This window comes from Anolis carolinensis, chromosome 1 (assembly GCF_035594765.1).
Source record: "Anolis carolinensis isolate JA03-04 chromosome 1, rAnoCar3.1.pri, whole genome shotgun sequence".
Lineage (NCBI taxonomy): Eukaryota > Metazoa > Chordata > Lepidosauria > Squamata > Dactyloidae > Anolis > Anolis carolinensis.
Window position 1 is genome coordinate 354,976,690 of NC_085841.1, and position 27,806 is coordinate 355,004,495.

Consider the following 27,806-nt stretch of genomic DNA (forward strand, 5'->3'; position numbering starts at 1 on the left):
TGCTCATTCATTTTTCTGCCTTTCATTTGCAGCATCTGAAGAAATATGTTGCTGCTTACAACAGATTAGGCATTTTATAACAGAAATCCTCTCTAAAAGTTAACTTTGGGGTCTTGTTTTCACTCAGGTTGGCCCACTTTTCTCTCTGGCTTGGGCAAGAATTGATAAAATTCAATAGCAGATCTACAGAAGCTTCAAAAACATTTATTTAACACATGGGAACACTTAGCCTTAACACTAGAGTATGTTACAGGGGGTCCTCAGTGTAGTCGCCTTCAGTGGTCGGCCTCGAAAGAGACACAGATGGGTGGCTTCCGCTGTCTTGAACGGGCCTTGAGGAGCCACTCAATTCCCGGGTAAACAGGGAAGTTATACTGGTCTTGGTGAGGACACTCCCCTCCTCCTCTTTCTCAGCCTCCTCTTGGCAGCAAATGGGCAGAAGCGTGTGAGGGATGAACCTGTTGCGTGGACATCCAATAATGCCGATACTATTTGGAAAATGAGATATTTTTTTAGAACCAGGAAGAGGCAGAGCAAGTCCAACCTACATCAACACTATGATGAAATCAGACTACAAGATACAAAGTTCATAACTGCCTCCCTATGGTAGTAGGGATCTCTTTTCTTCCAACTTGAACCATTGCTCCATGCCCTAGTGCAAGAAACTATCCTACTTGCACAAAACCCTTTCTTTGGTTGTTCAGTGACAGCCAGAAGATGCTCAAGAGCAGCCCCATTCTCCTAGATGAGAGGCTGGATGCCTGCAGAGGTGCATATGGATGCCACCCACCTTGCATTGCACAGCCAGCAGAAGAAGCAGCCTTCACTCTTCCCTAGCCTTCAATGTATATGATGAGAAGATCAGGAAAGTGAAGGCTGTACCTTTCCCTGCCTGTGCCATGCAAACCAGGTGGTGCCCAGACACAGTCCCATCCCTCTGCCACTGACTGGTGCCAGGAGCCATTCTCCAACTACAAAACTGGAGAAAGAAGCAGCCTTAATATTTCATGGATAGGTGCGATGGTGGAGTTTTCCACTTTGCTAGTGCTATAACAGGATCTTGGCTTCTGACTACAAAGGCCCAGATTAAGATAATCCCTCCTTGAATTCTAATTAATTCTAGATGCACATTCTGGAAAGAAGTGCATTGTCTTGAGGTGCTTGGAGAAGAAGGTGAACTATTAATATAATAATATAATATATAAATAAAGATAAACTGGTTATGCTTCAGGCAAATGTATCTCCTTTTCACTACTAGTGGTATAAACCAAGCACTATGGTTCCTTAGCATATGTAACATAAATACAGTAGATCCAGAACCCCCGAGTGGATACCAAAATTCACAAATACTCAAGTCCATTTATATACAATAGGGTAGTAAAATGGTGTCCATTATATAAAATGGAAAAAAAAACAAGATTTGCTTTGAGGAATTTCTGGGTAGTATTTTCAAGTCACGGGGATACCTTGATTGTGCCTTTCCTGCATGTCAGGGGGTTGGACTGGAAGGCCCTTGTGGTCTCTTCCAACTCTATGATTTTGTTATTTAATCTGTGATACAGAATCCATGGATATGGAGGACCAACTGTAATGCAAATCTGCTCATCAGAAAAAACAGGTAAAACAAGTCTGAGGACTGTTTCTTGTTGGATGTAGGTTTGCAGCAATAGTAGGGTAAAGATTCTACATGAAGGAGATGGGGTGTAACTCTACACCCACAAAGTCGTATTGTACATTAGAGAATTTCAACATGCAACAAACATATGTGAAATATGTGACTCCAATGAGCAATTCCCATCTGCCATGGCACTTCATGTACCACACATACAACTGACTTCTGTATTAAACAAAAATATCCAACTACCTAGGAGAAGATAGGAACATGTTGCACCACTAACAGAAAGCCAGCTCAAATATGCATGTATGGAATGATCTTTGCTCCTTACTTTGATGCTGACACGATGGAGGTCAACTCTGGTAGCTCTTCAGGGGCATATCTTGGGGGGCTTTTGCCGGGACGGAGGTAATGGTCCTGGAAAAGGTACTGGGCACTATCTTTTGCCATAGGCAGCAAAGTACTAAGCACAGGTGACCGCTGATCCATAACACTCCTTATAGCAGGTTGCCTGGGGTCTGTCTTCCTATGGGAGAAAAACTGGCTTATTAAGGAGTCATAAAGAAGAGAAGTCAAGCAAAGGCAAGGACAAAAACTGACTTTTAGGAGCAACATGGCCATATATGTTTACAATTTTTGTGGCAAGGTTGCTTCCATATCTGTTTTGGACATTCAGTCAATCTGAAACGAGGAAAAAAGCAGGACCAACAACTTTTGATTGGCTATATTGTTAATGTTATTACTGTTGTCATTATTGTTTTATTTATTATCCCAGTTTAGGATTTTAAAATGCTTACCAGAATTAAAAACAAAATGTAATTAAAGAATCAACATTTTAAAACAAGTTAAAAACTAGAGCATTACAAAAAATACCACACACTGACCAGAGGGGTGTCTCTGTGATTGTTTCTCCAGAACTTCCTAATAATTAGATGAAGATGCAAGTTTGGGAGCTTTATTAGCTTTATATATAGGAACTGTTTTTCTTTGTAAAACCTAGAATATAGGATTTGTTTTTCTAACAGTGAAAGGTCTTGCCTGTTAGGTTAATAATGTTGTAGAACTTTTTATTGCTGATGGTTCATTGTTTCCTTATCCAAAAAAAATCCCACCTGAAGTTTGAAAACATTTGAATTACTTATTAACCCTAGTTAATGTAAATGACTCACAGAAAAGGCAATAATGTTTGGTAGAGTAGAAGACAGTACAAAAAGAGGCAGAACACCTTCCAGATGGATAGACTATATCAGGGAAGTCATGGCCTCTTCGAGTCTGCAAGACTTGATCAGGGCTGTTGAGAACAGGGTGACTTGGAGGCAGGGCCGGCCGGAGATATTTTTTGATGTAAAGCGGGGGTGCTGAAAAGCGCCCCCGCCACCGGCGCCCTGGCCCCGCCCAGCGTGCCCTGGCCCCGCCTCCCACGCTGCGTGGGAGGCGGGGCCAGGGCGAATAGTGAGGGGGCGGGGGCCAGAGTTGGCCCCGCCCCCCGTGCCCTGGCCCCGCCTCCCACGCAGCGTGGGAGGCGGGGCCAGGGCACGCTGGGCGGGGGGGCGGGGCCAGAGTTGGCCCCGCCTCCCACGCTACCCCCGCTCGCCCGTCTGGCCTTTTGTAGCAGGCCAGACTCAGCGGAGGTTTCTCCAGGCCGCGATTGCGGCCTGGAGGAACCTCCGCTGAGTCTGGCCTGCTACAAAAGGCCAGACGGGCGAGCGGGGGTAACGTGGGAGGCGGGGCCAGCTCTGACGCCGCTCCCCCCCCCCCCCCGCCCAGCGTGCCTTGGCCCTGCCTCCCACGCAACGTGGGAGGCGGGGCCAGGGCACGCTGGGCGGGGGGGCGGCGTCAGAGCTGGCCCCGCCTCCCACGTTACCCCCGCTCGCCCGTCTGGCCTTGTGTAGCAGGCCAGACTTAGCGGAGGTTTCTCCAGGCCGCGATTGCGGCCTGGAGGAACCTCCGCTGAGTCTGGCCTGCTACACAAGGCCAGACGGGCGAGCGGGGGTAACGTGGGAGGCGGGGCCAGCTCTGACGCCGCTCCCCCCCCCCCCGCCCAGCGTGCCTTGGCCCTGCCTCCCACGCAACGTGGGAGGCGGGGCCAGGGCACGCTGGGCGGGGGGGCGGCGTCAGAGCTGGCCCCGCCTCCCACGTTACCCCCGCTCGCCCGTCTGGCCTGCTAGAAAAGGCCAGACGGGCGAGCGGGAGTAGCGTGGGAGGCGGGGCCAGCTCTGACGCCGCTCCCCCCCCCCCCGCCCAGCGTGCCTTGGCCCCGCCTCCCACGCTGCGTGGGAGGCAGGGCCAAGGCACGCTGGGCGGGGGGGGGGAGCGGCGTCAGAGCTGGCCCCGCCTCCCACGCTACTCCCGCTCGCCCGTCTGGCCTTTTCTAGCAGGCCAGACGGGCCAGGGCGCACTGGGCGGGAGGCGGGGCACCGTCAGGGCGGTGCCCCGCCTCCCGCCCAGCCTGACGGCGCCCCCCCGGGCCTGCGCCCGAGGCGGCGGCGTCAGCTGCCGCATGAGTGGGGCCGGCCCTGCTTGGAGGTCTCTCATTCATAACGTCACCATAAATTAAGTCTACTTGATGGCAATCAACAACAATGTAGAAGGCAGTGGGGAGAAAGGGAGACTGCATTCTTGATGGATAGACGGAAGGAAGCCAAAGCAAAGCTGTTGAGAACAGGGTGACTTGGAGCTGTCTCATTCATGGGTTCGCTATAAATTAAAGTCGACTTGGCAACAATGCATCATTTACCTAACGTCCTACCTATTCAGATGGACAGTTTTGGATTGGGGTGTATGGTGCACAAGAGCAAAAACAGAATCATACTTGCGATAGGGGAAAGGGACTTTCGTAATTTCCTTGGTAACATCTGTTTTTATAATTTCTTTGACTTTTGTCCTGTCTCTCAGAGCCGGGTTGAACATATTTGAGCGGAGCAGTCTGCCCACTTCCTGCTGGATTTCCTTGAGGTTCTTCTGTCTGAAGGTCACAAAAGCCACGTAGGCAGCAAAGTTGTACAAGCACTAAATAATAATAATAAAACAATAAATATAACCAAAATAACATTTTGCAAACAAAGCCAACAACTGTATTTGAGTTTCCTGCATTTGTAAAAGGAAGGAAAGCCAGGGAGACAACCATTTAACCATCTTCCATGTGCCATTGTTGTTTTACCTTAACTTGTTCCCAACTTATGATAATGCTAAGGGATTTTCTGAGGCTAAGAGTGTGACTCACCCAAGGTCACCCAATGGGCTTCCAAGGACAAGTGGGTAATTGAATGCTGGTCCCCAGAATCATTGTCCAATGCTTAAACCACTACACCATGCTGGTTTCACATGCTATAGGGGAGGTCATGTGAAGAACTTTTCCAGAATCACTCATACAAACTACCACAGTACACAACATCGAATGCACTCAGTCTGGGAAGCTAAGCAGGATTGGAGTTATCACTTAAATCAGTGGTTCTCAACCTGTTGGTCCCCGGGTGTTTTGACCTACAACTCCCAGAAATCCCAGCCAGTTTACCAGCTGTTAAGATTTCTGGGAGTTGAAGGCCAAAACATCTGGGGACCCACAGGTTGAGAACCACTGACTTGGAAGGAAGATCACCAGCCAATGCGACTAAGACACACTACTGCCAAAGTCCCACATAGTCACCAGCATTCAGAATACGTATGAGTTCATACATGTGCTTTGTGATCATACCAGTTAACAACTAAATTAATGTAACTTACCTAAGGTCACCTAATGGGCATCCATAGTTGAATGGGAATTTGAGCCCAGGTCTTTCTAGCCCAGCACTCCAACCACCACTCAATTACAACAGAGTGGATCTTTAGCAGTGTATTATGTCACCTTAAAAAACTAATAATTTAAGTCTTTAAGGTGGCATAAGTTCATCAACTTTTTTCCCATGCAGTACATTAACCACTTATGGTTAACCACCCTCTTTGTCATTAATAATATGGCTTTTCTCAAAAAGAGAACCACAGTGTAGTGGAGTGCAAAATACTGAGAAACTAACAGTTTACAAAGAGAGCACGTTCCAAGGGGAATGAAGAAATGGAAATTACTCATGGATGGTCCAGATGATAGCCCACTGAAGCCAGCTTAAAAATGGAACAGAAGGGATCCAAAATTTGAGAAACTCATCAAATGAGGGCATCATGGGGAAAAGGAGGTAAAACTGCCTGGGAAACCGCAGAAGGGGTGAACAGAGGACCTACAAGAAGAAGGTCCAGCCCCAGCTTCTAAGGTCCCTACCACTGGCGTTGCCCATCTAGGCCAGTACTATCAATACTGAATGGCATCATATCAAGAAAGTTGAGACATAGGAGCTGTTTCTGAGACTGAAGCCCAGGCATGAGTAAATTTCAAAAATTTACTTCAAAAATTGTATGAGTTGAAGTCCAAAACACCCGGAGGGCCAAAGTTTGTCCATACTTGCTGTAGCCCCTCTGTTACTTGTCTTACCTCAAAGAACTCCCTGTCTTTCTGTGCAGCCGATATTTTTCTCCTAAAATAATGAACAGAAGAAGAATGCAATTGAAAACAGGAATGGATGTTCAAAGCACCAGACTACCCTGTTTCCCCTAAAATAAGACATCCCCAGAAAATAAGACCTAGTAGAAGTTTTGTTGAATTGCTAAATATAGGGCCTCCCCCAAAAGTAAGACCTAGCAAAGTTTTTGTTTGGAAGCATGCCCGCTGAACAGAACACCAGAGCATGCAGGCTCAGTAAATGTATGTACCATAGACTGTTGTACATGGAAATAATGGTAGTAATAAGAAATTCTTGATAGGATTCACAGTTTGGCTGGTTATGCTGGTTTGTGATGACAACTACTGTACAGTATATAATAAATGTTCATTTTTTGTTCAACAATAAATGTGAATTTTTCATGGAAAAATAAGACAACCCCTGAAAATAAGACTTAGAGCATCTTTGGGAACAAAAATTAATATAAGACACTGTCTTATTTTCGGGGAAACACGGTATGTTTCTGCCAGTTCTCTCAACCTCTCCCATTCTGATAACCAAGAAACCAAACCTGATGCATCTACACTTTGGTTTCAATATTGATTGAGTCCATCATCATTGATTCTGCTGGCTAAGACCAATCCGATAGGATGAGTTAAAACTGACCCATCCAGAGACAGCTGGCTAGAAATAGGTTATAGTTAACCTCCATATGCACCACCATTCTCGTTGGCTAGAACTGCTGGGTCATTTTAAGATAAGGAAATGACTGTGCATTTGACTAAATAAACATGTGAAACTCATGTGTTACTTTAAAAACACTGTTAGAAATATGCCGGGCTCAGAAGTATTGCAAGACAAGACCACAGAATTGGCATTCAGTCTGTTGGCAGCATGTCTATCATATGTTCTCCAAGGGTAGGAAGAAAAAAGGACAAGCCTGGCAGATGGAAAAACTGGAGTCAGCCTCGTTCATATAAACTTCAACAGGTGTTTTAGGTTTTACATGAGCACTGCGGGTATGCATATGTCTACATGGGCAAGTATAGGCAATCCTATACCTACTTATCTATGTAGAAGTAATTCCCTCTTAACATGCACAGAACTGCCTTTTCAAAGCACTTCATACAGACTGAGATTTGTTTTGGAATAGTGACAACAAAGCAAGTTGAGTTCAGCCAAAACTCTTTTCCAGGAAGATGAGAATGGTATATGGTTTCTGTCTCTGTATCGCAAAGATTTTTAAGAGGCTTTAAACAAAATGTATTCAAAAGGAATCCTGGAAAAGAGGGCAAGTGAAGTCACCCGGTAGGTTGTATAACTTGTACCAAATGCTGCAGGCAAACATTCCTTCCAATGGCCAAAGCAAACCAAGATCATGGCTTTATAAAACACAAGGCTTGCTTTCAAAATTTCCTCTTGTAAACAAAGCCAAAGGCTTACAAAGAGACAAGCCAACGCAGAAAATCTCAGAAGAGAAAGGATGGGTGTGGCTTCCTAAAAAATGCTGGACACTACATACAATCAGCTCCAGTCAGGAATGATGGAAGCTAGAGTCCCAAAATATCTGGAAGATCACAGATTCCTAACCTCAGTGGAATTTGCATTCCAATAAAGATACATAGGATTGAGCTATAAAGAAATGCTAGTGAATCAACTGATTAAATCCACATATATTATTCTATCTAAAGCATGGTTTTGAAAATTTTAAAAATGGTTTTGTCAAAGGCTTTCTTAGCTGGAATCACTGGTTTCCGGGCTGTATCGCCATGTTCTAGTAGGATTTCACCTGCATCTATGACTGAGATCCTCTGAAGATGACAGCCACAGAGGCAGGTGAAACGTTAGGAGAAAATCCTGCTAGAACATGACTATACAGCCCGGAAACCACACAACACCCCAATTAAAAAATTGTACTGAACTATACTTTGTACTATCAAAAAGGACCCCTGAGTACACAAGGCAATCCATTCCGCCAATGCATTCTACCTCCTTTCTACCTTTCTCCTGACTATTCATTCTTATTTTCTGTGTGTGTAACATGCCTTCAAGTCGCCTGCCAAGTTATGGCAACCATATGAATTTCAAGGAATACTCAGAGGTGGTTTTCAGAGTTCTTTCTCAGAAATATAGCCCACAGTTTCTGGTTTTCTATGGTGGTCTCCCGTTCTAATTCTAACTAGGATTGACTCTGCTTAGTGTCAAAGATCCTGTACCTTTACAATATTTAGGCAGTTTGTTTTACTGCATTTCATTGCCCTTGTATTCAAAGTTTCCAGGGTGGTTTATAAGAGCTAATAAAGATGTGATAAATGGAACATCACCTAACCAACAGTACAATTACTGGCTGAAAACTTATTAGTCACACACTAATGGGATGAGCCCCATTAAACCTAGTGGTACTTACTTCTGAGCAGAAAGACAGAGGTTTGTGCTATAAGTAGGTTACTTGTGTTTACAACTCGGCTGGCTGGCAAGAACTAACTATCCAATTAGGCCCCTCATTATTCAAAATCAAGTTGCTGACCAATTTAATGCAAGCCTTGAATCTACAAAAGCTAGGAATGGACAGCTTTAAAACAGCATAAAATGTGTAACAGAGAGAGAATCTCTTCCAGGGCTGTTTGTAATCTTTTAACCTTTTCAATTTCTTATGATTCTGTAGAACGAGTGAGTAACTGCGGCCTTCCAGACATTATAAAACTGCAACTCTCATAATCCACACTACTGGCTAAAATGTTTGCTAAGAAGCTAAAAAATCTATCCAAGCCTGTTGCAGACATGTTAATAATGAAAAGCCTCGCTTGTAGATCAGAATTAATAATAGTACAGAAGCAAAGCAGGGTGATTTTTTTCCCTGGTGAGCAAATCTCTATCTCTCCCATCTCACCCCATCTGAACTGCTCCTCCAATCTCACACTGGGTGTGTTCTGGCCAATGAGAGCTTGCTCTTAAAATTAATTTGGCTAAATGTTGCGTGTTCATAAGTAAGAATATAATCCAAAGCTTTCCTCTCTACATAAAAATGCCCCAGAGGAGACTGGCATTGTTAGGTTTCATGCAGCCTCTCCCAAAACCAGAAATACCTGGTTTCTTCCTGATTTTGTTCAAACACAAAACAATCTAAAAGGAGGAAAATATACAGGAAAAACAGGGATTTATCTGTAAGTCACCCTTTACATGAGATCACATCATTTTGATTATGCTACTGATTAGACACCCACAATCCCAGGTGAGAATTCTGCACTTAAATTTGGACTTGAGTGAAAAGGAGGGGAAATACATTCTGGGAATAAGAACTTTGCTAGAGAGCATGTCTTAAAGCAGAACCAGCATGCTGTTTTGGTCTGGGCATTGGTCTACGACTCTGGAGACCAGGTTTGAATTGCCGCTTGTCTGTGGAAACCTATTGGGTGACCTTGGGCAAGCAACACTCTCTCGGCATTGGAAGGAAGCAAAGGCAAACCCTTCTGAACAAATCTTGCCAAAAAAACCATATGATAGGAAAAATGCGTGAGAAAACATGAAAGAGCGAGAAAATGTTTCAAGACACACAAAGAAAAGGGGTTCATAGAAATTTAGACAGAGAACATGTAGATTCATCTTCCTTTGTCACGTAGTCTGCCTAAGAAGAGGCAATATAGTATAGCGGTTTGAGCAGTACTATGGCTCCAAAGAAGAGGGTTCAAATCACCACTCAGCCATGACTGATCTTGGCTAAGTCACACACTCTCAGCCTCCAAAAAAACATGGTAGGGTCACCTTAGGGTTGCCATAAATCGAAAATGACTTGAAGGCACGAAACAACTGCTATTCCTTTACCTTTTTCCTTCCCCTTGATCTGTTTCTCTAAAATACAGCCTCCCTATCCATTATTACGTTCCAGTCAGTGGACTCATCATTATCACTGATGCTTATTATACGATATTTTCTCAATTGTAAGACTCCACTGATTGTAAGACACACCCTAATTTCAGTACCAACAACAAAAATACATGAGATACACCTGTGATTCAAGATTTGCCCAATTTTAGAGATGTTTATATAGGGGGGAAAGTATATCTTAGAACTGAAAAAAGACAGTATAATAGTTGCTGCGTTTTGCTAAGAGTTCAAGATCATATGCATTGGTGTAGAGATATCAAATGTCTCTACATTGATGGGGATCTATAGTGAAGGTACAGTTGTATCTCTGACTTTCTACTTGATGTATACCGTTATCTATTAAGCCAGGGCACAAAATGCAATAGGTGGCCAATAGCAACATGTACTTTCTTCTGAACTATGCATGCATACGAGCATGTATGTGTGCAATCTTTGTGCAGGCCTTCTGGCCTAAACAATCCGCTTCATGCTGGCTCTTGTTCACACAACACCTTGGGGCTGGGTTCCGGCCTGTGATGAGTGTAGAATTAACTAGTCTTGAAGCTTCCCTGCTTAGTCAGCAAGAAAAAGGAAAAGCACTCTTGCAATTACACGCAACGAGGGTGGCTGACACGACGCTGCTGAGATTGCAGCTGCTCAAGACCCACTGGCAATAGGACTCCACCCAGGTTTGCAATAACACTGCTGGAGATTGAGAACTTTCCCTCTGCACATGTTGGGTGATTGAAACCATGGAGGAAAAGTGTCTGCTCCTGTATACCACAATTTTAAGGGATGAAGCAGAGTGTCTTCCAATGTTTTCCATGTTTCAGGCTGCACCATCCGATCAGTGCTACAGGACTTTCTGCTCTTGTTACCAGAAGCTCCTCCAGGTCTCCAGAGTGACTTCAGCCCAACAATTTCATATCAGTCGCAGACACTGGAAACAACACTCTATGAGTAACATTACACCTTCACCAATTACTTTCTGAGTATGGAGGGTGACTCTGTGAACTGGCCGAAGGTAATTTTCTTCATTTAAAAAAAATCAAAACAGGCGTGGGAAAAGCGCTGCTCTCTAGGTGTTATTAGAATGATGGAACAAAGGGATTTAGGACCTGACACAGAAATCCAAGGGAAAATAAACTGGGTCAGCAGGTAAAAAGTATATATGTACAGACAGCCATCCACATTCACTGTAGTTAGGGCACAGAACTCTCATAAACTCTCATTATTTTTATGTCTTTCTCACCCCGAGTTTTAACTTAATGTTCATGTGGTCTGCCCTTGTTTTTATTGTCTCCTTGTTTTATTTTGTAATGGATATTATTTACTGTATTGTTTATTGTATTGTGTTGTGCTGTTCTTTTATATGCTGTTTACATTGTATTGTTTTGGGCGTGGCCCCATGTAAGCCGCCCCGAGTCCCCATTGGGGAGATGGTGGCGGGGTATAGATAAAGTTGTTATTATTATTATTATTATTATTATTATTATTATTATTATTATTATTATTATTAAGGTGAAAAAAACATGAATAAAAATGGTTAGATCCTCTAACACAAATCTATGGTCAACTTCCACTGGAAGTTGGCCATAGAATCAAATAGGAGGTTCTTAGGGAGGTGGCCCCTTTATGAATCGCTAGCTCTTTCAGCATGACTTTATGTACAACTTCTATAGTTACTTTGCACATGTATCTATTTGCATATGTCATATGTTGTTAATAACGGAGTTGCGATCTGGCAGGCATTACATTCAGCATGATCCTTGTATTAACAAGTGTGTCTTCTAACACAATACCAGATGAAAGTATTATCTTCAGTTAACATATTGCTCATATTCATAAATTACATTAAGCACACTTTTTTCTCTTTAAGAAGGGCACACACCCAATAAAAAAGACTTATTGGCATCCAATCCAATCTACAATGTATATAAAAGGAGCTTTCCACTCCACAAATATGAGACATCCCTTACCTGGCAACCCCAGAGCTCATGCAAAACAATAAACCAGAACTGAGACATATCCTAGCTTATCATTCATGAGATAGCTGCGGGTTAGCACTCCTAATTGCTTCTGCTTGGTTTTTCCACCCAGAAACTGGTGCATGGCTTCTTCTTTTACCCATGAACATTGGTTACCCAAAGCAGAAGCCATGACTCTAACTTCTGACTGGCATTACCTCAGAAGGTGTTTCCAGCTGAGACTTTTGTCATACAAACACTGCCCTGTCTCGTTGACTGCAGGAGGAGAAGAGGGAGGGAGAAAATGTCCCAGTCAAAATGTGGGACAAAGTTCATAGAACTTCACTGAAGTGTTCAGAAAACTTGAGGTGCACAGGGAATGGTGAGTGAGGTGAAATGCATAAAGGAAAGGACAAAAAGAACTTTAAGTTACATCTGTTATTGCGAGCAACCTAAACATTAAGAGAGGCATTTCAACCTTTTAGGCTGGAGGAGAATGTGGAAAAGTTGGGAAATGTGCAAGCAATGGGTGGCTAAGACATCATGGCCATCTAGGAAACCCCACAGTGCTGAATTGGAACCTCCTACAAAGGCCAGATTCTACCCCAGAACCTAAAGCTCCCAAACTCAGGTCCAGACAAGGTTATATTCAAATTGTACACCTTTTGTCATCTTTGTTTTTCCTCTGGCATCAAGGAGAAAAGGGATCAAATAGCTGGATCATGCTTATACATCAAGTCTGGACAAACCTTGACCCTCCCTCCAGGTATTTTGGACTTCAACTCCCACAATTCCTAGGAGCTGGTTGGCTGTTAGGAATTGTGGGAGTTGAAGCCCAAAACACCTGGAGGGACAGCCAAAGTTTGCCCATTCCTGTTATAGATGATAGTACCAAGAGTTACCTATCTGGAGTTATCCCAGAGAAAACATTTTCTAGGCACAATAATTTCCTTACTTGCCACAAGCCATATGATGCTGATCGGCCATCCCTAGGCCAAGGATTAGGACGCAGTACCTCTCGGCGAGGTGCTTTTTGGTCACGGCTAGATGGATTTGGTTCTGCCTCATTTCTTTTTTTTCCTTGGCACTTGGCTTTCTGGTCAACCAATAAATAAACAAATAAAAGATCAAAGAAGTCGGAGCAATTTAAACATATATCATGAAATTATTGGACAGGGATGAATAGCACAGCCCAGATTGCCAAAATAGACGTGCACAAGTGAGCCTGTTGTACCCAGGCCCTCATTAATACATTAGGTGAAAACAATAGAAAGGAAGAGATTATGGTCACAAACTAGGCACAGGAGGGAGCAGAGCACACCACTCTGGAAAACTATCAGGTGATAGATGGGAACTTTACATTCAGCATAAATGTTATTTGCCACAGTAGTCTTTCTGGTAGGGGCAAAAACCAAACCTTTTTATATCATAAGTATGAATTAATAATACAGTCAAAAGAACAGAAAGGTGATATCTTTGAGAAAACATGGTTCCCATTAATTTCTCATGCACTGTATATGCTTCTTAGTTTAGATCAGTGGTTCTCAACCTTTCTAATGGGGGGGGGGGGGTGATTTTTTTTTTTCATTTGGGAGTTGCAGTTGCTGGGATTTATAGTTTACCTATGCTCAAAGAGCATTCTGAACTCCATCAACGATGGAATTGAACCAAACTTGGCACATAGAACTTCCATGAACAACAGGAAATGCTGGAAAGGTTTGGTGTCCACATTTTTGACAAAACTTGCGCTCCCATTTTTGTCTCCGATCATGACAATCTTTACTGGAAAAGTTGCCCATGAACCAGCAGATATAGAACTGAGAATGAACTGCCATGAAGCAGCATGGAATGGGCAAAATCAACCTGAAAACACTCAAACACTTTGGTCCAAATCTCCTTGAAGAAGAAAAAAACCCAGAAAACATCTGAGGAAAGAATGAGGTCAGATGGAAGAGAAAGATGCAAAATGAATGGGGTGGAGTTCCAGAAGACTGTGTGGGACTTCAAAGATCGTTATTACTATCATTGTCATCATTTATTTAAATAGTGCCATCAGCGTACATAGTGTTTTACAAGTAAAAGATCAACAAAAAATAGCCAGCCATGCCAAAGGTGTAAAACACACAGAGACAGACTAAATATAAAACTATGCAATATACCATGGGCCCTCCCAATTAATGGGCTCCTGATTTGTAGTTACAACCAACCACAGATTGTCACAGACCATACCTAAAATGGTGGTGACATTCATGCAGATGCATTAATGCAGATGTGCACACATCGTTGCCATTTAATAATATGGGGTACAACCATGTTCTGTATTGTTGTCCATTTGCAACAGGGTCCTAGAACCAAACTCCTGCAAATCCAGAGGGCCCAGTATACAGTAGTTGTAAAATGAATTATCTGAGCAGAAAATGGAAACCTAGTACAATATAATAAGAAATACATATAACCAAGATAGACAGGATTATGAAATAGTATTAAACTAAAGTTTAATAAATATGCATTGCACCACACATTTATCCAAAATAGGATCAGCAGTCACAAGACCGGGAACAACACTAGCCTTGAAAAATACCTGGGATTTCCTTAACTATACCCAAATCACATGACATGCCCATTTATTTATTTATTGAATTCAAAGTGAGGTCCAAGGTAGCTTATACTGCATTGGGACATGCAACCCCCATACTGTCTATTCTGACTGATGGCAGCTCTCCAAAGGCTCAGGCTCAGAGCACATTTTATTGCTTGGCATATTTTTGCCTGAGATATTGAGGACACAAAGCCTCAGGGTGGAGATGAACCTATATGTTGGGTGTTTAATCATATTTTATTAGGATCTTGGTCATAGAAGTCCCCTTAAGCTAAACATTCATGCAAATGTACTTACCCCATGAATGATCTGGGTTTCATTTCCAGGGCTAGTTTTTCCAGATAGAAGGACATGTAGTATAACAGAGCCATGAGGAAATCATCCAACTGCTTACACCTAGGGAAAAGTCTATAAATCATGCAATGCCACACACACATTAACACCGAAACGCATCTTTTCATTTGGGCTCCAGAGCATTGTTGTTGAATCCCACCCATTGTGTAATGATGCCTGGCTTTAGGAACTGAGGCAGAATGTACAGTCATTTCAGCCGTTTAATTATGTGTAGGCTAATTTGGCTAATTTGATCAGGATCTAACCAGTCCTGTGGTTGTGCCTAAAGTACAGCTGCACTTCCTTAAATTCCTTCATTGGTTCCATCAGAACACTCAAATCCAGCAGTAGCTGAAGCCTGTATGATTTAAGATTGCTTTAACTCATTGACTGCTCCATTGGAAACCATTTTATACCTAAAATAAAGGTGTAACATGAAGCAACCTCGTGGACCTCATTGGAATACCTCCCTGGTGTTAGGGAAGATGGGATTTCTTCCTGGGAGTGTATATAAGAAAGTCTACTCACTGGATTCAGTTGGCAATGACAATAGGAAAAGGCATGCTTTAATCACCCATGCACCAACTTGAACAGTGTTTATTTTGCTTGGTACTATATAATAAAAAGTCACTGAGGCATCTGATTGTAAAACCAAACTATCAGACTATATACCTTATAACAGTGGAGAAAGTTGGGGCATGAAAAAATTCCTCCTCCTGTGCCAGAAATATAGCAGCATCTGAAAATGTCCAAAATATGGGAAACATAAGTATTCAAAAAGTAATTATTTTCTTCCTGTTCAGGCCTGCAAAGTATCTGCCACCAAATTAAGGGGCTATTAACATAAAGCTGTTTATCTTCCTCCCAATCATTCAAGATGGCACACCTCCGGGCAGCAAGCAACATCCATTTTATTCATTCATTCATTCATTCATTCATTCATTCATTCATTCATTCATTCATTCATTCATTCATGTCAAACTCATAGCTCCTCAAAAGTCAATCAGGAAAAATCACACCTATTGCCCTTCCCTGCAAATCAAGACAGTAAGTCTGTGCAATAATACTATCATAAAGTGTTGTAAAGAAGGCAACTACTTCACAGGACTCTACAAGTTGGCTCATTTGCCTCCTGGCACATCATCTTAGGATTTTTGCTTAATTCAAATATCGCTTCTCAAACAACACCTTTCTCTGGAACATCAGCTTGCTGTTTTTATCTGTTCTGCACAGAGTTTTCTTGTAAAGAGTTATTGGCTAGAATTGAAACCCTGCTTTGATCTGTCTACTCTGACTGGAAGAGGCAGAAAGATTGTTTCAATGCTGTCCTTTTATGGCTCCTGAATACCTTTTTGGCCATGTAAACTACATTTGCTGCCTCCTATGAATCCGAAACTGCAACACCCTGAGACAATCCCGGGTATGCCCTTATAAAGCATTACTTAGAAATAATGATGTTCTCTTGGCACTTTAGCTTTTATGAAGTTACCATACAAGAAGAGAACAAAGAGATACATTACAACACAATGGACACAATTAGCCCTAGCTGTGATGAAAGCCTTTGACAGCCCTAGCTGTGATGGAAAAGAAGGAGAAGCTGTTTGGGGATATTATTTCTACTGGTATGCACACGGTCAGCCCAGTAACTGTTATGCAGATTTCATCACGCCATTGATAGCAGCCATATGGAGCAATATTTTCAGGAAAACACCTTTCTGTTGTTTGCCCTGTTGGCCTTCAAAGTCTGTGTCAGAGATGAAAATGTTGATTGCAACTCTTTCTTGGAGCAAGGCCACGGGGGAAAATACAATACCTCCGGAAATATTCAAATACTTTCCCGAGTGGCGAGCCCCAATATCAGCCAAAGTGTTGACTCAAAACAACAATGGAGGTACAATTCCATTGGGTTGGGAACATAATTGTTCCTATTCGCAAAAAGGATGATAAGTAAGACCGTAATAATTATCAGTCTATTAGTCTTTTGGCTATTGACTCATAAGTTATATAGCAAAGATTTGTTAATTAAAGTGGAAGATTATCTATGAACCTTATCATTCACCCTGAACAGGCTTACTTTTGGAGATTTTATTCTTTATTTTTATACCATCAAGGGATTGCTGATCTTACCAAATATTTATGTATTGCTTTTGTTGCATACAGTTCTAAACAAGCAACTCTATTCCAGTATGACTCATAATAAAAGATGGAATTTCTGGTTAATTAATGGACCCTATCTCCATGAATAAAGGAGTAAAACAACATCATAGGGAGGAGGGAGCAAGCTTGTTTTCTGCTGCCCTGGAGACGCGGAACAATGGCTTCAAACTACAGGAAATGAGATTCCACCTGAACACTAGGAAGAACTTCCTCACTGTGAGAGCTGTTCGGCAATGGAATTCTCTGCCCCGGAGTGTGGTGGAGGCTCCTTCTTTGCAGGCTTTTAAGCAGAGGCTAGATGGCCATCTGTCGGGGGTGCTTTGCATGTGATTTTCCTGCTTCTTGGCAGGGGGTTGGACTGAATGGCCCATAAGGTCTCTTCCAACTCTATGATTCTATTATCATCAGAATGAACAACGCTAGAAATTTAAGTACCTGGGCATTCATTTTACAAAAAATATTTTCTGGAAACCTCTTATAAATGCTATTAGAGTAGTAGCTTTGAGATGTATTGGCACAATCAGTAAATTTTACAACACTGTAGAGCAAGGCTATTAAATTCATTTTCACCAAGGGCCACATCAGCTTTATGGTTGGGTTATTGTGAATTTTCCGAGCTGTATGGCCATGTTCCAGAAGCATTCTCTCCTGACGTTTCACAGGCATCCTCAGAGGTTGAGGGGTCTTTTGGAAACTACGTGGTATTTATGTATCTGGGGAATGTCCAGGATGGGGGGGAAAGCTATTATCTGCTTGAGGTAGGTGTGAACGTTGCAATTTTCCACCTTGATTAGTATTTTAATGGCCTGCAGTTTCAAGGCCTGGCTGTTAGCTGCCTGGGGAATCCTTCATTGGGAGGTGTTAGCTGGCCCTGATTAATTCTTGCCTGGAGTTCCCCTGCTTTTTTAGTCTTGCTCTTTATTTACTGTTATGGTTGTCTCCAAAGGCTTGTTTATAATTGTAAGACTATAAATGTAACCATGTTGTCCTGGCATTGAAAGTCTTGCAGGCCACATAAAATGACATGAAGAGCTGGGTTTGGCCCATCAGCTTTGCTCATTGTTTTCTGAACCAAAAATCAAATTCTTAGGATCTATTCTTGGCATAGGCAAACAACAGGCTGTTAGGAATTGTGGGAATTAAAGTCCAAAACACCCAGAGGGCCAAAGTTTGCCCATGCCTGCTCTATTCTGACTTATCTACATTCCAGTAATGTTATCTCCTGCCCAATAATGATTGTATGGTAACGTGTTAGGTTTCTCTTTTTGCTCTGACAGCAATGAAAATTTAGGCAGGATTTATCACTCATACTGCCATTAAATACTCTGGGGATGATCTAATCTTATCTAATATAATAATGGTATTGTTGTTTATATTCAAGGTGTTTTCATTTATATTTGTGTATATATCCAGTGTATATATCCAGTCAATTTTAAATTGTGAATTTTAATCTGCATTTCATCAGTGAATTTTAACTCCATGTATTTTTTATATGTCTTAAGAGTGTTTTATCTCTTTTTTAAATGATGTTGTACCCTGTCTCAAGTCACAGGGAGAGGCGTGCAATAAATTTTGTTGTTGTTGTTGTTGTTATTTTCAATGTGTTTTCATTATATTGAATATTTTCAATATTCAATATTGAGTCCCCTCGGGTGAGAAGGGCGGGGTATAAATAATTGAAATAAATAAATAAATCTATAAGAAATTTATTTCATGTAGTACTTTCATACTGAGAAGCTATTACATTGCATTTATTTTGTATTCAATGGCATATAGTTGAAACATTAATGTGCTGCTATTATTATTGTGTTTATTATGTTTACTATTACTATAAAAGCAGTAAGTTCTAAGTAGTATAAAATCCTGTGCAAATTTAGTACAAACATTAACTTACATTTAACATCTTCTAAAGCAATCAGTTCGTTTTGTCCTCGCTTTAGTGACCGGGGTACCTTTTCGTCTTGGGAAGGGCTTTGTGAAGGATATATATCTCGGAAAAAAATAGGACCTGGCCTGCAAATGCGATTGAAAGAAAAAGAGTTTATGTTGGAAATAGCAACCTTCTACAAGCCTCTTATACTAGTTATTTGTTATGTAGATGATTCAGATTGCTTACTGTATGCAGTATGTGTACTGGTATGCAGTTGTACTTTAACTCTGTGTTGTGAGAGGGACTGCAGACCATGTGACCTAGATCTGGGACTATTCAGACCTGAGACTCCATTTTTAGAGGTCAGATGCCATGGGACACCATGAGACTTTCAGACTGTACAGACTCCACTAGACTCTGAGAGATGCTTTAGACTTTGGGCTGTTGATTCTAAAAAAGATGCCCTATGTTTTCTGCTCAGAGAAACTACTTCAAATCTATTTGTAACTGGATTGATAAGCAATGTGTTACGATATGTAAGAAATCAGTCAATGTGTGTGTGCCAACTACAAAATAAGATGGATGAAACTGATTGGTTGCGCCATGAAGAGAGAATTAAAAAGAGAGAGAGAGACAGAATTTGAAGTGTGCTCTTGCTTTATGAGCTGCTGAAGGAATTTATCTACATGGACAAAGAAAAGACTATAGATCTCTCATGAAAGGGCATTATGTGAGTTGGTGCAACTGATCACATTGTACATATGTTGTTCTGGATTTAAGAAAAATAAATTACTTGTTCTTTATTGTTCATCTGTGTGACACATATCTTCTTCTTCTGGCAAGGTAGTGCGTGGATTTTTGATTTTTCATTCCGTCACACAATGTACTTGTATGCTGAATACAAGAAGTTTGTAAGTAAACCAATTATGTTATTTTAATGAAGACTACCTTATCTTTGTCTCTTGAGAGCATGATTTAAACCAACATGTTTTACAGGAGAGTAGATTTTTTGGGGCAACTACAATTACACTTCAGAAAATCTGCTGTATGTTTATGCATTGGTATATCTCTGTTCCTAAAGATTCAGAGACAATAGGTTCAGTCTAATAGCTGAAACCACATTTGTCTTGTATGAATATTAGTGGATATTTATCACTAAAGAGAAGATTCACTCAAACGAGTTTTCAGCTCTTCTCTGGAAGTCATGCCTTTCAAAAAGGTTATGTATCCAAAAGGTTATGAATGGCTTTTCTCAAAAGGTTATGACTTAGTAGGTCATGCTTTTTACCAAAAGGTTGCAAAAAGAATGCAAAAAAGTGGGTATTTCCGATCATCTGTGTTGAAAGAGGGGAACTGTCTGCAGAAGTTGGTTCAAGAAAAATTCGTATCTATTTGTCCAAACGTCTTTCCATCCTTCCATGTGGAAATCTTGCATACCATCCACAACCCAGATCACAGAAGATCTCTGTAATAATTTATTTGTTTATTTGCTTGCTCGCTTTGTTTTTATCCCGCCTTTCTCCCAATATAGCGACTCATGGTAGCTCTTTCTACAGATTAATACAAGAGGGGAGTACAGATAACAATATAAGTTTGTTTTAACAAATTTAGCAAAACAGAAAGTCTTTCTATATATGATGAATGCTTAGCCATGCTTGATCTTGGAAATACCGTTCTTTTACTCTCCAGATTCTCTCACCAGAACAACATTATTGACTGAAACTATCTCCTATCGGCTGCTAGGAATGGTGGGAGTTGAAGTCCAAAGCACCTGAAGAGCCGAAGTTTGCCCATGCCTGCTTTAAAGTATGCTTTAATCATTTAAATATTTAAGCAGCCTTGAGTTCCAATCTTGGGGGAAATGTAGGGTAGACATAAAGATGACTATTATTTTAAATTAACCTGCTTCTTAATTAACCTTTTTACTCATTAACCCACTTTGTGTGCTTATTGATGCCAAACTCTCCACTGAAACCTTTTCCTCAGAGCAAGACAATATGCAGAAACTTCAGGTAGGTTTCCACTGTTTCCTTATTACAAGACAGGGAAATTGATGCAACTAGCCATTTCCCCATAAGCAGAAAAAAGACCAGAAGCTGAAATAGCCCTGGAAATATTGGTGCTCAGAGCGGAAAATCTGAAGGGCATCGCTTTGATGTTAAAAGCATAATAACATACAAGGTAATACAGTATATTGCCATGCAATGATAGACCTGGGTCAACCTGTTCTCTAATACCTAATGGCATGCCCAGTCACAAGCAAGAAGGTCGAATAACATCTTCAATTGCAAATCACATTTTGTACCCAGTAATCAACATTTAAAAAAATAATAACATGTGTCATAAATAGAATTCAATTACTTTCAAGGCTGCAGAGAGCTGCATACATTAGGTCAGACTATTTGCCCACCCAGTCTAATCTGATTCAGAATACGCCTTCAAGGTCTCAAGCCAGGAAAGATCTGTTTTATCATCTTGTTCTGATCCATTTTAAAGGAGATGAAACTTTAAATGAGAACCTGGGCCTTTCTAAACTGTACTTTCTCTGGGGACTTGACTAAGATTTGAATGAAAGCTTAGAAATTTTATTTTAGGACAACTACTAAGATCCAAGAGCCCCCAATGGCACAGCGGATTAAACCGCTGAGCTGCTGAACTTGCTGACCAAAAGGTCGGCGGTTCAAATCCGGGGAGGAGGGTGAGCTCCCGCTGTTAGCCCCAGCTTCTACCAACCTAGCAGTTCGAAAACATGCAAATGTGAATAGATCAATAGGTACTGCTCCGTCAGGAAGGTAATGGCACTCCATGCAGTCATGCTGGCCACATGACCTTGGAGGTGTCTTAAGGACAACGCCAGCTCTTTGGCTTAGAAATGGAGATGAGCACCAAACAATTGGACACGACTAGACTTGATGTCAGGGGAAAGATATCACTTTACTAAGATCCAAGGCTTTTGGCTGGAGGGATCCTTTGTGTAGTAGTACAAAAAAGGTAACTTTTAAAAATTATTTTGTATCCTAACGAATGTTTATGCACTGAATCTACAAAGCGATGGGTTGTACCTGTGATGCTGTGAGACTTGATTTAAAACTACGCAGTATTACCTTTCCATTGGTTTTGTGGCAACGTCCTGAAAATGGATAACCTTGCTGCCTTTTTTACTTTTATCCTTTTGTTCCTTAGCATCATCCTTAGGATAGGCACTGAAATATGAAAGAAATAAGAGTTGTTGGTTCCTAAAGAGTTGGAAAGGGCCACAAGGGCCAAGGAGTTCAATGCCCTGCCATGTGGGAATGCATAACTATGCCCCCCTTCTACACTGCCATATAAAATCCAGATTATTTGCTTTGAACTGGCTTATATGGCAGTGTAGATTCATATAATCCAGTTCAAAGCATATAATGTGGATTATATGATTTGATAACCTGGATTATATGGTAATGTAGAAGGGATCTACATTCCTAAGAAATGTTTAAAGACCTCCAAAGAAGAAGAATCCTCAGGCCTCTAAGGCACTCTATTTCACTGTCAAATTGCTCTTACAGTAAACAAGTTCTTCCTAATGCTTAGGTGGAATCTCTTTTCTTGTATTTCAGATCTGTTGGTTCATGTTCTAGTCTCCGGAACAACAGAAAACAAACTTGCTCCATCTTCTGCATGATATATATCCCTTCAGACACTGAAAGATAGCTATCATGTCACCTCTTAGGGGGTGTCTACATCCAACAGCATAATTATAATATTCTGCCTGAGAGTTGTCCCACATTCATCCCTTAACACCACAACCTATTTGTAATACATGGCACTGATACTGTATTGACGGCCACATATTTTCCCTGCCCGAATTGAGATGGGAACAATTTTTCTCTTCTCCTTGGGGCTGCCACCCACTCCCGTCATGAATGAGACCAACAGTAAGGGGATAGATCAGGACCCTCATTGTACAAAAGGCAAAATGAATGGAGCACCACCACTATCTGCCAAGCAACTCCCTGGCAAAGCCCTGCTTCCAAAGTTGCTTGCTCTGAGTTCAAAATGAGCACTTCCAGCTGTATAAAATCCACATTGAACTGGATTATATGGCAGTGTGGACTCGGATAACCAGTTCAAAGCACATATTGTGGATTATCTGCCTTGAGTCAACCTCAAGGCGCATACCAACAAATATCAATGCACCTAACAGACACAGTGTGGATCCTTACCATGAAAATTCCAGAGTTCGTGTATCATCTTTCCAGTACCATATACCAGCAGTAACTTTTGTTATCTGCAACATTTTAGAACACAGGTATTACTAAATGAAATTTACACTTTTCATGATCAACCAGCAGTTAGTAGCTCTTGAGTTCAGAAGCCTTCAAAGATCATATAATTACTTCAAAGTTATTTATTTTATTTTACATATTTAACTAAATACAGCTGGAACAAACTATAGGTAAATTTTCCCTTACCTGGAAATATGAAACCCTCCAAATGTTGAAATTGATCTTTGCTTTCTGGTGGTCCAATGTACACAACGTTCTTTCTTTTATGCACAAATTATTTTGAATATGGTGTTTAAAAATTATTCTCAGGCTATGGTGTATTTGAAACAAAGATGAATGTTGTGTTTAGACCTGGGTTCCATCTCCAAGACATCTCATAATGTACACATATGTAACTGGGGGAAATAATCTGAAATCTAAAACACTTCTCATCAGAAGCCTTTTGGTTACCCGTTGCTGAGTTCATGCAGCACAGGGAAGTATGGTTTGTTCTTAACTAAAGATAGAAAACTCCTTTGTGTGGTTCCCCTTATGTTGTTGAAGGACTGCAACTCCCATCATTACTAGCCAGCACTTTGCAGAATGCTGGGAGTTTTCCCATCCTGATTGTAGATGCTTGAATTATTCTTAACAGTTTTATAGTTAGTCATTTTATGTGATTTGAACTGGGTTGTTTTAATAACAGCTATATTTGTTTGTGTTTTAATTGTGTAGTGTTTTTAAGGTTGTGATCTACTTTGGGACTCGGTTCCTGAGAAAAGTTGGGAATAATGATAATATGATAACTAATAGTCTGAAGAGTATCAGGTCCAAGCTGTTTCTGCATCAAGTTCAAATTCAAGTTGAACCAAACATTCAGCCTTGAGCAGAAACTTCATACAGATGAGACACAAGGTTCGTAACTTTTTTGTCTGCCAGATGGGAGACATTTACCTGCAACAACTCTGCAAAAGAAAATCCCATTGAAACAAGTGGGATCCCCTTTGGAAACTCCAATTCAGCCTAGGACCTTACCCAATGATATTTAGAATTGTTTTCCCCAAGAAAGAGTAGCAGCAAAGTCTATAGTTCCTGTTACCATTATAAATTTTATTTATTTATATCCTGTCTCCAAATAATGGGACCAGAGGACGCTTACAACATATTTGAAACAATATAAATGAAAAAGAATACAAAAGCCTGAATAAAAATACAAATGGGTTGCTGTGAGTTCTCCGGGCTGTATGGCCATGTTCCAGAAGCATTCTTTCCTGACGTTAGGCAAAACATCAGGAGAGAATGCTTCTGGAACATGGCCATACAGCCCGGAAAACTCACAACCTAGTGATTCCGGCCATGAAAGCCTTTACCAACACAAAAATATAAATATTAAATTTTCAAAAGCAATTAAACAATGTATAAGTTAAAGCACAAACATTAAAAAATATAATAATGTGTGGAATGTATTATTTAATTAATTTACTGATTTTTATCCCCCCTTTCCCCCAACACGAGGTCCAAAATAGTGGCTTTTTGGCAAAAACCTTTTTATCCCGAGAGGCTTTTAATGCAGAAAATATATATATTTTTAAGAACAGGACAGGGAACTGCTGTATGGTGTTCGAATTGTTTTAACAGTTTATACTTACTTGCTTTTATGTGATTTTATTGAATTGTTTTAATAACGGTAACATCTGATTCTATTCCAATATTTATATTTTTGTAAGTTTTTAAATTGCATAGGTTTTTAAGGTGGTGAGCTCCTTCGGGTTTCGGTCCCTAAGATCAAAGCAGGATACAATAAATAAAAGAGGAAGAGCAGGAGGAAGGAGGAAGAAAAGGAAGGGGAAGAAGAATCTTAGAAATATTATTATTATTATTATTATATTTGTTTACACCCCGCTTTATCTCCCCAAAGAAGCCCCCTATGGTGCAGCGGATTAAATCACTGAGCTGCTGAATTCGCTGATCAAAAGGTTGGTGGTTTGAATCCAGGGAGCGGGGTGAGCTCCCACTGTTAGCCCCAGCCTCTGCCAACCTAGCAGTTTGAAAACATGTAAATGTGAGTACATCAATAGGTACCGCTCTGATGGGAAAGTAACAGCACTCCATGCAGTCATGCTGGCCACATGACCTAGGAGGCGTCTACGGACAACACCAGCTCTTTGGCTTAGAAATGGAAATGAGCACCAACCCCCATAGCCGGACACGACTAGACTTAATGTCAGGGGAAAACCTTTACCTTTACCTTATCTCCACAAAGGGGACTCAAAGGCCCCCTCCACACAGCTGTATAAAGTCCAAACTGAACTGGATTATATGGCAGTGTGGATAGATAGTCAGATAATCCAGTTCAAAGCAGATATTGTGGACTATCTGCCTTGATATTCTGGGTTATACGACTGTGTAGAAGGACCCTAAGCGGTTCTCCAATAGAGTTGGAAGAGACTGCATGGGCCGTCCAGGAAAAGCACAATAAAAGTGCCCCTAAGAGATGGAGGAAGAGGTAGGCCCATTCCACACAACTGAAAAAATCCCACATTTTCTGCTTTGAACTGAGATATATGGCAGTGTGGACTCAGATAACCCAGTTCAAAGCAAATATTGTGGGATTTTCTGCCTTGATGTTCTGGGATATAGGGCTGTGTGGAAGGACCCATCGAGAAGCGACAGATAGATTGGTTTATTGCTTACTCCTCTGACCATATCAACAACAAAAGACAAGTATATAGAGGCCCTTCCACACAGCTGAATAAAATCCCACATTATCTGGTTTGAACTGGGATATATGGCAGTGTGGACATCGATAACCCAGTTCAAAGCAGGTATTGTGGAGTTTCCTGCCTTGATATTCTGGGATATATGGCTGTTATATGAAAGGGCCCGAAGACACAATAGACACAAATTTCTATCCCAAGGGCCATTCCACACAGCCATTTAACCCAGAATATCAAGGCAGGAAATCCCACAATATCTGCTTTGAACTGATTATCTGAGTCCACACTGCCATATAACCCGGAGCCCTTCCACACAGCCATATATCCCAGAATATCAAGTCAGATAATCTATAATATCTACAGTAGAGTCTCACTTATCCAACATAAACGGGCCGGCAGAACGTTGGATAAGCGAATTTGTTGGATAATAAGGAGGGATTAAGGGAAACCCTATTAAACATCAAATTAGGTTATGATTTTACAAATTAAGCACCAAAACATCATGTTATACAACAAATTTGACAGAAAAAGTAGTTCAATACGCAGTAATGCTATGTAGAAATTACTGTATTTATGAATTTAGCACCAAAATATCACGATGTATTGAAAACATTGACTACAAAAATGCCTTAGATAATCCTGAACGTTGGATAAGTGAGACTCTACTGTACTGTATTTATGAATTTAGCACCAAAACATCACAACGTATTGAAAAGATTGACTACAAAAACACTGACTACTAAAAGGCAGACTGCGTTGGATAATCCAGAATGTTGGATAAGTGAATGTTGGATAAGTGAGACTCTACTGTATTTTGAAGTGGATTATCTGAGTCCACGCCGCCATATAATCCAGTTCAGTGTGGATTTTATACAGCTCTGTGGAAGAAAGGGGCCTAATACTCCTGTAACAGTTAGAGAAAATATATTTAGGCACTTAAAACTTGATTAAATAATACGTTGGATCAAATCGGATTAAATTAAATTACTGCCATGACAGGATACAGAAGAGGAAGATGGAGGAAGGGGAGGAAAAGGAGGAAGGGGAGGAGGAACAACAAGAGGAGGAGGAAAACGACTATATAAACCACCCATGTTGCTCAGCACATTAAATTAACTTGAATGGAAACTCACAGAGACCACAGCTCCCTTGGGCAGCTCCAAAAACTGCAAGTTGGACATGATGGGCCTTGTTTACTCGGCGTCTCCTAGCAACGCAGCTCCGCTTGAGCCGAGCAGAAGGCCCATCCCACTCCTTTCATGGCGACGGCAAGCTCCATCCTGCCATTTCTTTTACTCGAAGGTGGCAGTTGGCACAAATTGGAAAGTTAAGGTATCAGGCAGAGATCAGAAACACCGACAGGCCATAGTTTGGGAAGCATTGGTTATACAACAGGCCTGGGCAAAGCTGGGCCCTCCCTGTCGGTGTTTTGGACTTCAACTCCCACAATTCCTCACAGCCTCAGGCCCCTTCCTTTTCCCCCTCAGCCGCTTAAGCGGCTGAGGGGGAAAAGGAAGGGGCCTGAGGCTGTGAGGAATTGTGGGAGTTGAAGTCCAAAACACCGACAGGGAGGGCCCAACTTTGCCCAGGCCTGCTGTAGATCTAAAGCAGTAATACTGAAAGAAGGTGGTGTGGTTCAAGTGCATTTGTAAAACCACCTCACTGCTTTGCCTGTTTGGGCTCTTCCACACAGCCATATAACCCAGAATATCAAGTCAGAAAATCCCACCATATCTGCTTTGAGCTGGGTTGTCTGAGTTCACACTGCCATATATCCCAGTTCAAAGCAGATATTTTGGGATTTTCTGCCTTGATATTCTGGGTTATATGGCTGTGTGGAAGGGCCCTTTCTCTTCTATTTATTTATTTATTTATTTATTTACAGTATTTATATTCCGCCCTTCTCACCCCGAAAGGGACTCAGGGCGGATCACATTACACATATTAGGCAAACATTCAATGCCTTTTAAC

The 27,806-nt window shown here is 41.4% G+C and overlaps 1 protein-coding gene across 5 annotated transcripts; it reads right to left on the reverse strand.

Moving 5' to 3' along the window:
• Nucleotides 1-188: 188 nt before the first annotated feature.
• ppp1r36 (protein phosphatase 1 regulatory subunit 36) lies at nucleotides 189-27,345 on the reverse strand. Of its 5 annotated transcripts, XM_003214280.3 has the most exons (11): nucleotides 26,969-27,343; nucleotides 23,077-23,141; nucleotides 21,979-22,077; nucleotides 18,899-19,017; nucleotides 15,520-15,586; nucleotides 14,812-14,910; nucleotides 12,871-13,011; nucleotides 6,078-6,120; nucleotides 4,428-4,624; nucleotides 1,947-2,141; nucleotides 189-488 (listed from the first exon to the last, which is right to left on the reverse strand). In XM_003214280.3, exons 1-11 carry the CDS (start codon nucleotides 27,014-27,016, stop codon nucleotides 248-250), a joined length of 1,314 nt encoding a protein of 437 aa, XP_003214328.1. In that variant the 5' UTR covers nucleotides 27,017-27,343; the 3' UTR covers nucleotides 189-247. The 5 variants fall into 5 exon arrangements, with proteins under 5 accessions (XP_003214328.1, XP_008106769.1, XP_016854004.1 ...); XM_008108562.2 differs by lacking the exon at nucleotides 12,871-13,011 and having other exon boundaries at nucleotides 26,969-27,345; XM_016998515.2 differs by lacking the exon at nucleotides 18,899-19,017 and having other exon boundaries at nucleotides 26,969-27,342.
• Between the last annotated feature and the right edge of the window lie 461 nt (nucleotides 27,346-27,806).

Coding starts and splice junctions, on each gene's coding strand:
- ppp1r36 (XM_003214280.3), bottom strand. CDS start 27,016: ATGTCCAACTTGCAGTTTTTGGAGCTGCCCAAGGGAGCTGTGGTCTCT. Junction 15,587..18,898: donor TGCTTTAGAAGATGTTAAAT/GTAAGTTAATGT, acceptor GGACATTTTCAG/ATGCTGCTATATTTCTGGCA. Junction 14,911..15,519: donor ACTTTCTCCACTGTTATAAG/GTATATAGTCTG, acceptor ACTTTTCCCTAG/GTGTAAGCAGTTGGATGATT.